Source organism: Diadema antillarum, unplaced genomic scaffold (genome assembly GCF_040938485.1).
Source record: "Diadema antillarum isolate AM-2024a unplaced genomic scaffold, OU_Dant_1.0 seq00000652_RagTag, whole genome shotgun sequence".
NCBI lineage: Eukaryota > Metazoa > Echinodermata > Echinoidea > Diadematoida > Diadematidae > Diadema > Diadema antillarum.
Window position 1 is genome coordinate 666,562 of NW_027271565.1, and position 13,304 is coordinate 679,865.

The window sequence follows — 13,304 nt, forward strand, 5'->3', positions numbered from 1 at the left end:
AAAGCTTTACAATCCCTTTCAGTTGTTTGTCAGACAACATAATTGTCATCTAATGTAATAATGCTTTTAGAACCAAAATTCAACCTATGAAAATAACACCATTGCAAACATACATTATCCTGCATCAAAAACCCACATGAGTTGCAAGATACATAATAGACTCTGGAAATAAAGTGATTTTCAGCAGTAAAACTATGGGTCCATATAAAAATACTGCATCACAAAAGCAACTGCTCAAAAACTTGTGGGTTCTTAGTAGCTACGGCAGATTCTGAAAGAGCAGGCTTTTAGGTGATCTTAACTCGTAATGGACTCTCCTAACCTATCTCAATATTGAAAAGAAAACCCACACTCTGGAAAGTGTGTTCAGGTACTTAAAAGAGGCTCTGAAATTTAGGGTCTATTCAAATACTTAATCTTGTCAAGCCATCCTAGCTGTGCAGTGAATGAGACAAAGAACAGGATGTAAAACACTGCAATGTAGGTGCAACAATAAAAGGATTATCAGATTAAACTGTAACTAAGCATACTCTACCAGTGTATTCTACCCATGACTACTGTATTACACATACATGTACCAACTTTCAAAGCATTAGCATCATTCTCTCAATGGTTACTAGAGTGGAAAGTGAAGAATTCATAAAGGATTTTATCAAAGAATGAAAACGTCTTTAAAAGAAACATACAATTCTTTGAAAAGAAAGTTCCAGAAAGACTGCATAAACACAACTTCCCATTCATGTTATGATCCCTATCTTTACAATAAGAAGAGGAAGTGCTCCTTAAAAAAAAACAAAAATTCAAAATCTTGTAGTATGGTGCATTTCACCTACCTTGTGTTCTTAACACATACACACGCACACACTTGTACACCCACTCATATTAAAAGCTTCAGTCAGTGATTAAAATACAATGAACAAGGGAGGTCATTGTGTAAAATTTAGGATTTTATTGCTGGCAAACAGCAGACAATCATCAAAAACATACATCAGACAAAGGGGAGGAGAAATCTCTGAGACAACGGTATATCGTCGTCGACAACCAAAACATTTACTGCCCACTACCTAGCCATCACTAAAAGTTTAGGTAGTCTCACTTTAATTTCTATCCCACTGTATTTTGCTTCATTTATAGACATTTTTTTTCTTTTAACCTTCCTCATCTATTTGAAGAGAACTGCATTTTATGTGTAATATGCTGTATCTCACTTGTACAATTTATATTAAAAAGCAGAGTTGACATCTCCTACTCAAAATCACATTTTCACAAAATGTGGGCCCACAGAGGAATTCAATTCTTGAGGCTTGTACAGCACAAATATTACTGTAGCCTATTCAAAATAATTTGGATGAATTCATTTATTAATGAATTCTTTAAAACTCTTATCATGGTTTTAATAGGGATTTTTGCAGATGGGGTCTGGCATGACACACTAGTTTGCAGGCACCCATGTAGTTTAATATTACAAATAACACCCAGTATGCAAAAAGGGCAATCGTTCACATGATGTTGTCAGTTTACAAATCCTATGTATCCTTACACAGAACCTCTGGACACAATTTTTGACAGCACTTCCACAAAGTAACACAACAGTCCCAGCCATTGAAATACACTGTATAGAGAATTTGCATATTGCTGGAAAAAAAAGAGAGACATACCCCAGCATTCATATCACAGGAGCTGAAATCCACCTCAAAGCTGGATTGTTTTACATTGAAAAATCTTACAGATGGGGAAGAGAAAGAAGAAATACTGACAAGACGAAAGAAAAAACAAATAAAATCAGGTATTTTTCATAAGCTGAGAAGAAGAAAAAGAATATGTGCACCAGTGCATTCTTATCTACATTTTTCTATCACACAATGATACTACATAAAGAAAGAACTTATAAAAAAGTATTTTACTAGCCTACGGAAATTTGACAGTCATAACTGAAGTCTATGTCATTTTTTGTTTTTATGCAAAGCAGTAACATGTTACATACTTATCCCGCTCCCCCACTCAAAACTAATATATCTTGCAGTTTTTACATTAATAATTGTCCATCCTCAAAATGTACATACAGTGTATTTTGAAAGCTATTTCCTGAAGAACATCACAAATTGATATCAAATTTTATTTGTCCTATCTCAAGATGGAAATAAATGCTAACACCTAATTCCTGTTGTTATCCTAACTATTACTGCCAATGAGCATCTAACGCCAGCACCTGGAGGAAAAGAAAGAGAAAATGAAGAGAAAAAAAGAAACAAACATTAATATTTTAATATAAAAAAGTATGGCAATAATATGTACATTTGTGAGGAAAAAACACACCGATAGAATAAAAAAACAACAACTTCCTCTATCAACAATCGAGTCATAAGGAACAAGAAAGTAACAAAATGTGTGAATTGCATTGAAGAAGAATCTCCACTGAATTTGAATAACTTCATTACTTTAAAAATTTTAACACTCAACATTAACTAACACTTTATTTCATCAACAGAAGTATTCTATGAAAAATTCCAAACTGCAGTAGTTTGTGAAATGTATTCATCATATCAAAATTTTGTTCCAGCCAAACAACTGATGTATAAACAAGACTTTTGGGACCTGAATTTTTACTTCATTGTAAAGAGATTTTTGTTATATTAAACCATGTTCATTATAACAGGAATACACTTTATTTGACCTCATAACAACAAAGTTCCATTGTTTCTGACATATTTGTTTAATACTGTAACAGACATTTGGATATATCAAAGATTCATGAATGGTCCAGTATCTAATGTGGTAGTAATGTTACGATCTGATAGTGTATACTCACAAGGCTACTTCTTCTGCGTGGCGATGCCGCTTAGCAACCTGTTTCCAAAGAAGAAAGTGACGGCTCCTAGGAGGGCCAAGTATTGCAGGGTGCTGAACATGTTCAGGGTGGTCCAGTAGCAGTAGTAGAGTGCAAAGATACCTGCAGAGACACCCAAAATAATGGCTCTCTTATTCTCCATTGGAACATTAAAAGACTAGTACATGTACAATGGAGTCAAAAGGGGCCTGAGCTTTCGATCCTAGCAGAATCTTTGTCAAAATGGCAAAATGACAAACAGGCAGGGAAAACAATCACAGATAAGGACTTCACACAACAGGAACAGTCAGGGACAGGCTAGGGACACAGAACAAAGAAAACAAAGGAAAGGGTGAAAGGTCACAGGCAAGGAGCCCAACAGGTAAAAGGGAGGGGGATTAGAGCAGGAGGGTGGACAGACAAAAGGCAGAGGAGGGTCAGTGAAGATCTGGAGAACCAAGGGGGGCAACTATTGAAGGAAAAGGATAAATAGGGAGGCAACATCAAAGAAGATATTGAAAGGAACAACAAAGGGATAAAGAAAGAAAAAAGAGTGGAATAGCAACAGCATGGGGGTGGGGGGGGGGGGGGGGGTGGCTGAGCAAGCAGCCAGCCCTAAAAAGGTTTACCAAGAGGAGGCAACAAAATAAAAGTAAGAGTCAACCAAGTCATCAAATATATCAAAGTATATTTACAGTAATAATAACAATAACAATAATAATAATAATAATAATAATAATAATAATAATAATAATAATAATAATAATAATAATAATACTAACAATAATAACAATAACACTGATAATAATAATAATAATAACAATAATAATAATAACAATATTGATAACAGAAATGAAAATAAAAATAATAAAAAAATAATGCAAGACTCGTACAATGCTACGATGTGTAACACATTTTACAAGTATGCTTTGGGTCAGTATCACATCACCGAAATGTACCACAATGTACCACATTGATTTGAATTGAATGTACGATGTCTACATATTGTTCACAGTCAACCAGGATGAAAATTACCATTACAAGATGTGGGTCTGACAGGCATCATCACATTGATTTTGAAATGTACATTTTCTTTTTTTTTTATTACACATAGATCAATCAATATGTTCTTTTTTTCTTCTTGAAGTACAATGATATCTTTTGACAATATCTTTTGACAATACATTCCATTATGGTGGACCAAAAAAAAAAGAAGAAAAGACAAGCAGGTTCTTAGAAAAGAAAACTTATTGATGGTAGGGTAAAATACCTTCTCATCTTGTTTCAAAAGCTTTTCCTTTAATGTGCAAAACAGACATCACAACATTCTACTCTAGTGATAATTTCCCAAAATTCTGCTCAACTACCACCACCACCACAGTACATGGGTTGGACAATTTGGTCACTGGAGTATCATGAAACGACCATCCTGAAGGGACCATTTCTAGAGATCTCGTACCTCCTAGACCGAGGTGAAAGCCCAAGGCACTTGGTGAGAGGGAGAAGTTCTTCATGTTGGCTCCAAGCTTGGCCCACTGAGGAAGAAAACAGCAGAAATATTAAACAGACAAATATTTTCTACAGTCTGATTGTGTTGAGACGTTGAAGAGCATTCAAAAAACCACTGGTCCTTGCTACAGGGACAGTAAATGACCTGGACTGAAGAAGCTGTGATAAGTCTGACCAGATAGAGTTACATCAACAATTAGCATCATGAGAAAGAACAACAAACCAAAACTAATCTAAACACATGAATTCAAATCGTAAAAGGAAAAAGTAAATACAACTGACTGGCACTTGGCACTTTATCAGAGATCAACAAAATAAGATCAGGGTTATGGGGAAAAGAAACCTCACTTTTATATCCAAGGAGAGCTGGCACAAAAACGGGTAACCCTATTGCTCCTTACTCCTGCCCCGCTGGCCCTGGCTAAACTAGAGACCCACTGAACTGCTGTTAGTGCCAAATGAACGGTTCACAACTGCTGCACCGAATGTGCAGTATTCATCCATTCTACAGATACTAATAAGGCTGATATTACTGCAATTATACCCCTTCACAGAATTTGAAAATGTTGAAATCCCTATCCTGAATGTCTTCACATCATATTTTACTATTTTGACTCACATAAAATACAGTGTAGGTGGAAAGTGACCCGTGTGTACAGTCTTTTCATAACACACAGCGATCTCTATAACAGTCCCACATACACAGATTTGTGTAATTCTCCACAAAAGAAGCCTATGGCAAAACTGTACACCATACACTGCAGTCTGAATGCAAATAAACATGGACGGGGCCACCACAACTTATTGGACTTTGAAAAGGCTTTCCTGATTGATTGAAGGTGGGGAAGCTTTTTTTCACACTAGATTTTAATAGTTTCCTTACACTGTCAGCCAATCACAAATGAGTTTATAGAGTGGTAGTACCACAGCTTTTGGAGTAATCTGTCAATCAAAATAGGGCCAACTGAATCGTCCGCAGTAATGGTGTTGCAGGCTTCGGCCCGTAACAGAGACAGGAATAAGAAAATCTGCACATAATGCTGGATCAGCATTAGATTTACAGAGTAGATCAAAGATTGTTGGATGGAGCTTCCTCTGTCAGCTTCCCAAGGATTTTAAATAGTGATAAAGCCAGGTTAAGAAACTCACCAGAATGACAAGGAGTAGGAGGGGAGCGAGGACCAGGGCTGTGAAGGTATTAGAGACCAGGGAAGGGGGGCGTTTCTCGGCCTGGCGGAACATGTGGTTGATCTCGGGCTTCTTGGTGTACTGGCTGCCGGCGGGCGCGGCTTGCTTGGCCTCCGACTCTGGGAACTTCAGCGCGACTTCAGCCTAGCAAGAAACAGACAAATGCTACAGTTAAAATTTTCTGACACCATGGAATGGGAACGATAAACATACAGTAGGCACCCGTTATAACGAACGGGGTTAGAACAAAATTTCTATACAACGAAGTGAGACTTGAGGTCCTAAAATTATTTAGAGAATATCCATATCTCTCCATACACTATGCGCTCCCATTAAAACATTTAACAAAGTACTTGGGAGGAAAAATATTTTTTCTCTCCATACACTATGCCCTCCCATTAAAACATTTAACAAAGTACTTGGGAGGAAAAATATGTTTTCTTTAAATCAAAAGTCTGCTCGAGCTGAACTGTAAAGTATACAAAAACATATTGATGATAATTTTAGAAGCTGAATTTTTACCTTGTTATCAAGAATTTCATTGAAACTATGTTTCTTTTCATGGGAATTCAATAATTTTACAATGAAAGATAACTGCCAGTCCCATGAACTTTGTTATAATGGTAGTCATCATTAATCACAATTTTTTGGCAGTGGTAATAAAGTTGATACAGGAGAGCCTGTAGAAAGAACTTATATTGTCATCTACCTGAATAATTTTACCTCACAATCTTTAGGGCATCTGTAGAATACTACTATCAATCATATGGCTAAATAGACATGAAGAAAAAAATAGGTAGACAAGTACAGACTGTACAAAAAAAAAACACGCACACACAGCACGCAAACTGACCACATTCCAGAAGTAGGGGTTCTGAATGACCGCATCACCGATGACCAGGTCAATGGAGTAGCGTCCAGATTGGTCCTTGAAGTATTCCTTGCCACTCTCGGCCACGTCCAGCAGGAACTTGTAGCTCTTGTCCGAGTCCACTTCAGCTGTGAATAGCACCTCCTGCTTCGTCTTCATGTTCATCACTCGGACGAAAGCCTGCAAGAGTTGTTGAAGTAATAAATGTAGGCTTGGCTACCGAGATGGCACAATACTTAATACTATAGTGTTTCCATGAGAGCAGGTTGTAGAACAAATGTCATATCAACACATAGACAGCTGCTAAAACTAGTGCAAATGTATTAAAGCTGACGTAACAAGAGCTTCATGTAGTAGGAGTAATATTAACTGCTCTTTCACTTTACATACATGTCCTATAACTTTCATGGCATATAGGTTGTATAAGACAATAACAGTAATCTGTTGATGAACTATATGGTACTCATTTCTTCTTCTTCTTTTTTAAACATGGCTATTACTCTTACAGAGAATAATCTGTGTTTACGAACATAGGTGAAGAGCAGTCAATTCTAATGAAAACCATACCATGCAAGAATCATCAATTTGAAATGTACATCAGTCAAAAGTCTTGATTTTGGCAGAGATGACACTGCTGTATTCAGTGTGGTATGAGGAAATGGAGTGCTCTTCAATATTGATATGAACATTAGTAATATTGTTGCAACTGATTGACAAATTGCCCTACATCGACGTAAATAAGCACTGAATTGATCAGTGTTTTAGTAGTAGCCATGATAAAAAATCATGGGCGTACATACTCGAGCAGGATTCGAACCCACGACCTCCTGATCACCGGACAGGCGTCATCTCCACTAGACCACCGAGCTTTCGCCCGACAGCAAGTGTTGGTTCTAATCCTTATAGCATGCAGCGGGTACTGCTTTTGTTATTCAAACTTATGAAGTTCTTCCGTCGTGATGTTTTCATTGCAACTGATTGACAAATTGCCCTACATCGACAAATTGCCCTACATGTACGCCCATGATTTTTTATCATGGCTACTACTAAAACACTGATCAATTCAGTGCTTATTTACGTCGATGTAGGGCAATTTGTCAATCAGTTGCAATGAAAACATCACGACGGAAGAACTTCATAAATTTGAATAATAATATTGTTGTTGTTGTTGTTGTTGTTGTTGTTGTTGTTGTTGTTGTTGTTGTTGACCTTTAGTCTATTACTAGTTTTGTTTAGGTCAGCTGTTCCTCGAGAGCCTATCGCAAGCCTAACAAAAAATTGCAAGCCCTGATTTTATGTCAGGACTCAAAATACAAAATGTAGATGAAATAGGTCAACTTAAGTCAATCTTGAGTTTTTCATACTTTCTCAATGTGCAATTCTTGTACATTGTCTGAATGTTTGGATCATAAAACAGATGGGCATTGTGTTTTTAGCATTTTTGGAGAACACTTTTTTTTTTAATAGAATAGTGTGATTAGGTAAGTTTTAGAGGCACCTTTTTGTTTTTTAGAAACACCTCAGATACAATGTACTCTTCACTTTTAACTCAAATAATTTTTTAACAGGTGATGCTACTGCTTTGAAAGTTGCTATTAGTCATGGATAGAGTGTGTTGATAGAACATGCTCAATTTCAGCCTAATCTGATAATCCCTTCATCGTTGTTGCTGTGGGGTTTTACATCCTGTTTTTTGTCCCATTCATTACTTAAACCACGGCTTGGTAAGATCATACACTTGAATAGACCCTACTCATCTTAGCCTCTTCTCAGTACACACTTTTAAAGAGTGAGTACTTTCTCTCCAACAGTAAGATAGTAAGGTTTATAGGAGAGTCCATTTGTAAGGACTTGTACATCATTAAAAGTTTAAAGTCTGCTCTCTAAGAATTTACCCTGAACTAAAAACCCATGTCTGGTGATTTTTTGTTGGCTTTGTAGTGCTGGGCAACATATAATTAGCTTCCATTTTACATAGAGGAAACAGACTTTATACCTTGGAAGATTTATACATTTAATGAAGGAACTGATAGTTGCAATCCTCAACACTGACAGATCTCGGTTAAGTGATTGTTTTCCATACCACTAAAAGAAAAATACATTATGGAAGACAACAGTGAAAACATCAAAAGACTACAATCAATGACACAGCTCCTTGCTGCACAGTATATCCCAATGGAAGTCCAATACCAAAATCCCTGGGATGATGCCTACTCTACAGCCATGTGGTTGATCAGCTTACAATTTTAACCTGCCCCCTTCAATGCACTCAGCTCTCACAGTAGCAATAAAATACATAATGTCAAAGTTTATATTACTGAAGGAATCCCCCCCCCCCCCCCCTTTAAGAGGTCAAAGGTTACTTGTTAATTCCCTCACCTGGTGAGCCTCGATGGCCTGGCCAGACTTGTCCTTCAGGCCAAACTTGAGGACCAGGTTCTGGTGGTGGTCAGCCTCCAAACCCTTGTCCACTTTCTTTGGGTACTGAACCCTGAACATGGAGAAAATGGCATTTAGATGTTGGCATGGATGAATCAAATTCCCTGAAAAGTTACAGGGAACCACCACAATACAAATTCTGTGCACCTTGCATTTCTTTGGCTAGTGTGTGGATAACTACGCAAATAAAAAAAAAATGAAACTACTGACACGTGTTCTATGTGTAAGCGAGTACGTAATCATCAGAACATGCAGCAGAATCTCTTGATCCTACACATAGATTGTCCAAGGAAACAAAAAAGGGGGCTGTCAGACCAGTGCCAGTGTCATGCATTGTTGAAATTGAAGTTGAAGTTTATTAACTCAACGACCCTCATGGGGTATGGGAGTACAATACCAATTGCAAATAATTATCATGTACAAAATAAAATCAATTCAAATAAAATTTAACATATTATCATGTATAACACAAACATATACAAGATATCAGCATATCAAATACAATTTGCATAAAAATATGATATTAATAATTCTATATACAAATGTAAATCTATCTCTAAAACATTATGAACGATGCAGGCACTGTCTGACGCAAATAATCATACAAAGGATACATAGAATATACTGTAAAGCAATTTTTATGTGACTCACTTCTGTGTCTTGGCGGTGATGGACTGGTCCTTGTCCACCACGCTGATCTCCACGCTCTCCACGGTGACCTGGGTCGTGACCTTCACCGTGACCTCACCGTCTGCTAGGCCAATCAGGCGCGAGTCTGCCTGGGTGGGCGTGGCATCGAGGGTGACCTGGTAGAAGTCGGGGGAGAGCTTTGACTCCAGGAGGTTCACTTGGAACACAGACCTGAGAAACAAGGTCATATGAAAAGTATTTTGAATTTAGAGATACAGTCTATATGTCGGCAAAGTCAAAACATGAGTTGCAATGCTGCATGCACTGGTGTACCAACAAATAATGATCATTAAAGTATGGTGGTGCACAGCCTTGTACAATTAACCCATTGAGGACAGGTTGATTTTGCTGCAACACACATTTCCCATAGAAACCTGCCTGAGTATACGCAGGACCCGCTCGACAGGTTAATAGGGCTTGACTGAATACAGCCTCTTTGAATAAAGCATCTTTCAGTAAATGTAAAATCCTACTTGTGTGAACAAGCAAGGACTATTCATTATTTGTTTTATAACACACATCATTCACTAATAGGAGTAGTCCAAGCTATAAGGCCCAATTGTAATAAAAGTACAAAACCGCATTTGAAGGAGAACCAATGCAAGTAGTTGGTGACCTATCATTCTCTATCCAAAATTGCTTCACTGTAGTTGCATGCTTAATAGTGCAAGTGAGCAAAGGAGCTTTTGGGCAATTGTTATGTAATAAGTAGTAGACAAATCCAAGTACCGCTTCCAATAATTTTTGAGAGGGTTGTATATCATAATATGTTGGCTTTTCATCCAATGTCATTGCACTATCAAGCAGGATTACTGTCTGGGAAACCAAACCATAAAGCTAGTATGCTGTCTGGGGCCATGGCTCCTGCTGGTATTGCAGAGTTTTCACATCATTTTGGTAGCAAGTCATAGCGGGAAACCTGTTTCAAACCTGTTCAAGTGTGACAACAACATATACTATCACCATGCCTGAAAATGTATTTGGGAGGTATTAAGGTGTAGGTGTATCTATACTTGTTCACCATTCTTGCTCATTAAATCTTTATGTGCCAGATTTGGAGTGTTGGAGCGCTCTGTGAAGAATGCATACGTCATAAGTTATTTTCAGAGAAAATTTCACATTTTGTAGCAGCAAAGGTTATTCACCAGGCGCACTTATACTATTTGCAGATGTCCCAACAAAGGGAATGAACTCTTGGCATTGTGGCATATGTCATATTACCCACATTCTTCACATGCTAATTTCTGATACGCTTTTGGTACCCTTTTGGAGCACACCAGGAGGCGGTCCACTTTTGGCTCAGTTCAGTTTGGCTACAGTACCCTTTAAGAGCGTCGAGCACTCCTCTGGCATGGGTATAGTATGCTTCGGTTCGCTTTTATAGGAGAGCGCTCGAATGCACCCTAGATTCGACAAACTTACGGGTCACTGGTGGCTGACAGCGGCAGGTTGCTGGCGGCAACGTCGCCCTCACTCTTTGATTCCACTGCCGTGGCGACCACCGTCAGCTTGCCCAAGGAGGAGGAGAAGAGGTTGGAGACGCGGACGCGGACATTGGGCTCCGAGGAAGTGACAGCCATCGGCCCGGCCAGAGAGAAAACCACTGGGATTTGATACTGGTTTGATTGAAGGGGATGCCAGAGAAGATAAACATAAGGATTAACATGTGAGATAAGAAGCACGTGTCATGGTAGCAGCCTTACTAGCCTATTAAACTAAATAAAACCTCACTCAAAATTTTTATTCTATCCAGCTTTTTCCGTCAGATGCAGGACATTGATAAGCAGTCAGTTCTTTCTTTACAAAGATTTGGTTAAGTCGTTAGGAAACTATTGCTGCCGTATATTTGATTTACTCATTCCATCATCATCAATCTGTGGGTAATATTCACACCCAGTTCCCTCTGATGGTATGTAAACCAACCCAAAATACCCAATGTTGTAATAAATATTACAATTACTATTTTTAGTATCAATGCAAATAAACAAAACAACACAAAGAGAAAGCAAGTAGGAATATCATTAAAAAAATGAGTTTTAGTTGCATTATTTAAAGTCAAAACAATAGACAGCTAGTAATGCACTCCCGTTTTAAGGAACATGGTTATAATAAAATTTTGTTTAAAAGGAAGTAAAAAATTTCAGACCGCAACTTTATCAGCTCTGTGTATTTTATTGTCTATCTGCTAGGTGCTAATGAAAATACTGGTCCCAAGGACTTTTTTATATAACGGGAGTTCACTGTACAATGATAAGATAACATAACATAATAGAGGATAAAATGAAAGAAACAAAGAAATAACCAAACATAGCATTACCTTATTATCTGACATGGCTTTTGTGCCAGATAAGACGTAGTATGCATTACGTACACTCTGCGTCGACTGTCTGCTGACAATATAGTTTCCTAACATGATGGCTTGCTCCTGTAAATGAGGAAGGCAAAAAAAAAGAAACAATTGATTTAACCAGTCACAGTCACAATACATATGACACAGCAAAAAGGTTAATGTCATACACATGAAGCCTGAGATGGGACCTTTATGCAAAATGAAGGCCTACATGTATCTACTACTTTGAAAGGCCTTTTCACCTTGGAGTTATAGAATTTGCAATTCTGGTGACATGACAAAAAGGCTAATCTGAATATACTTTTGACCAACTGGAAACACAACCTGTTGCCACTATCTACAAAAGAAGCCCCTGGGTACATATGTTCCATTTAACTACGTAAATAAAACGCAAGGAATTGAGACATTTGTCATTTTTTTCTTTACCCTCTCAAAAATACTGCATCGAAATGCCATGGAAATCTGAATGAATTTCTCTGCCAGTTGGTAGTATGCAAATGAATTTTCTGTTGCTCATTTTTTTTTTCTCACGCCCCAGAAGAGGTACACAGAAAATAAAAAAAAACCAAACCAGGCTCACACGAAACAAACATTTTCCCTGTATTCTTCCTCATCGTTTAACACTTCATTTAATACTCACCTTGGTAATAACAGGAGGTTTATTAACCACTCCAGAAAGTTTATAAGCTCCTTCCACAAAAAGAGATGTTTGTTGTAAGGAATCAAACTGTAGGAGATGCAATGAAATGCACAAAGATTAAAAAGTGGTATTCAAAAGGTTGTTTTATACTCAAGAAATAAATCCAATACAAAGCTAATGAGTCATAATGCATCACTTTCCAATACTCCCTGAAATAAACAGACACACGCAATTACAAAGTATTTACTGAGAAAAGAGGCTTTGAAGTTGAAGGTCTAGGCAAGTGCTGAAGCCTCATCAAGCCATGCTCTGTACAATAAATGGGTCACACACAAAAAAAGATGTAAATCTCCATAGTAATCACAATAAGGGGATTATCAGATGATGCTGAAAATTGTAGCACTGTTTTAAGTACATTCTATTCATGACTAATTCCAACTTTCAAAGCAGCAGCAGCATGCTTTTAAAAGTGTTTGGAACTGAAAGTGAATGGTATGTAGCGGGTTTTTAAGAAAATCAATGTAAAAGGAGCAAGTAAAAATTGTTTAAAACACTACTCTACAATAAGGTGTTGAAGAAAACTGCAAAATTCACAATTTCTCTGTCTTCTTATGATTCCAAACTTTTCAATTATGTAGAAAAAAAAAGTCCTTTTCAAACATATCAACAACAACAACAACAACAACAAAGATCTACAACGTTGACAAATTTGAACCATTTTGAAACCTCCTGCAAAAATAGGTTTGTGCGACTTTTTGTTTGGTTTGTGATGCACGGTCACATATCAAAA

General features: G+C 37.5%; 1 protein-coding gene across 1 annotated transcript in view; it reads right to left on the reverse strand.

Annotated features, from left to right (window-relative positions):
- Positions 1–1,994: 1,994 nt before the first annotated feature.
- The window catches only part of LOC139736561 (dolichyl-diphosphooligosaccharide--protein glycosyltransferase subunit 2-like), a 50,790-nt gene continuing 39,480 nt past the window's right edge, over positions 1,995–13,304 (reverse strand). The window contains exons 8-17 of the mRNA XM_071647309.1: positions 12,515–12,601; positions 11,842–11,949; positions 10,947–11,140; positions 9,486–9,695; positions 8,775–8,886; positions 6,378–6,575; positions 5,486–5,668; positions 4,287–4,362; positions 2,810–2,950; positions 1,995–2,209 (exon numbers count right to left, since the gene is read on the reverse strand). Of these exons, the coding sequence (XP_071503410.1) occupies positions 2,814–2,950; positions 4,287–4,362; positions 5,486–5,668; positions 6,378–6,575; positions 8,775–8,886; positions 9,486–9,695; positions 10,947–11,140; positions 11,842–11,949; positions 12,515–12,601 (1,305 nt within the window). The 3' untranslated portion in view covers positions 1,995–2,209; positions 2,810–2,813. The remainder of the gene's footprint in view (positions 2,210–2,809; positions 2,951–4,286; positions 4,363–5,485; positions 5,669–6,377; positions 6,576–8,774; positions 8,887–9,485; positions 9,696–10,946; positions 11,141–11,841; positions 11,950–12,514; positions 12,602–13,304) is intronic.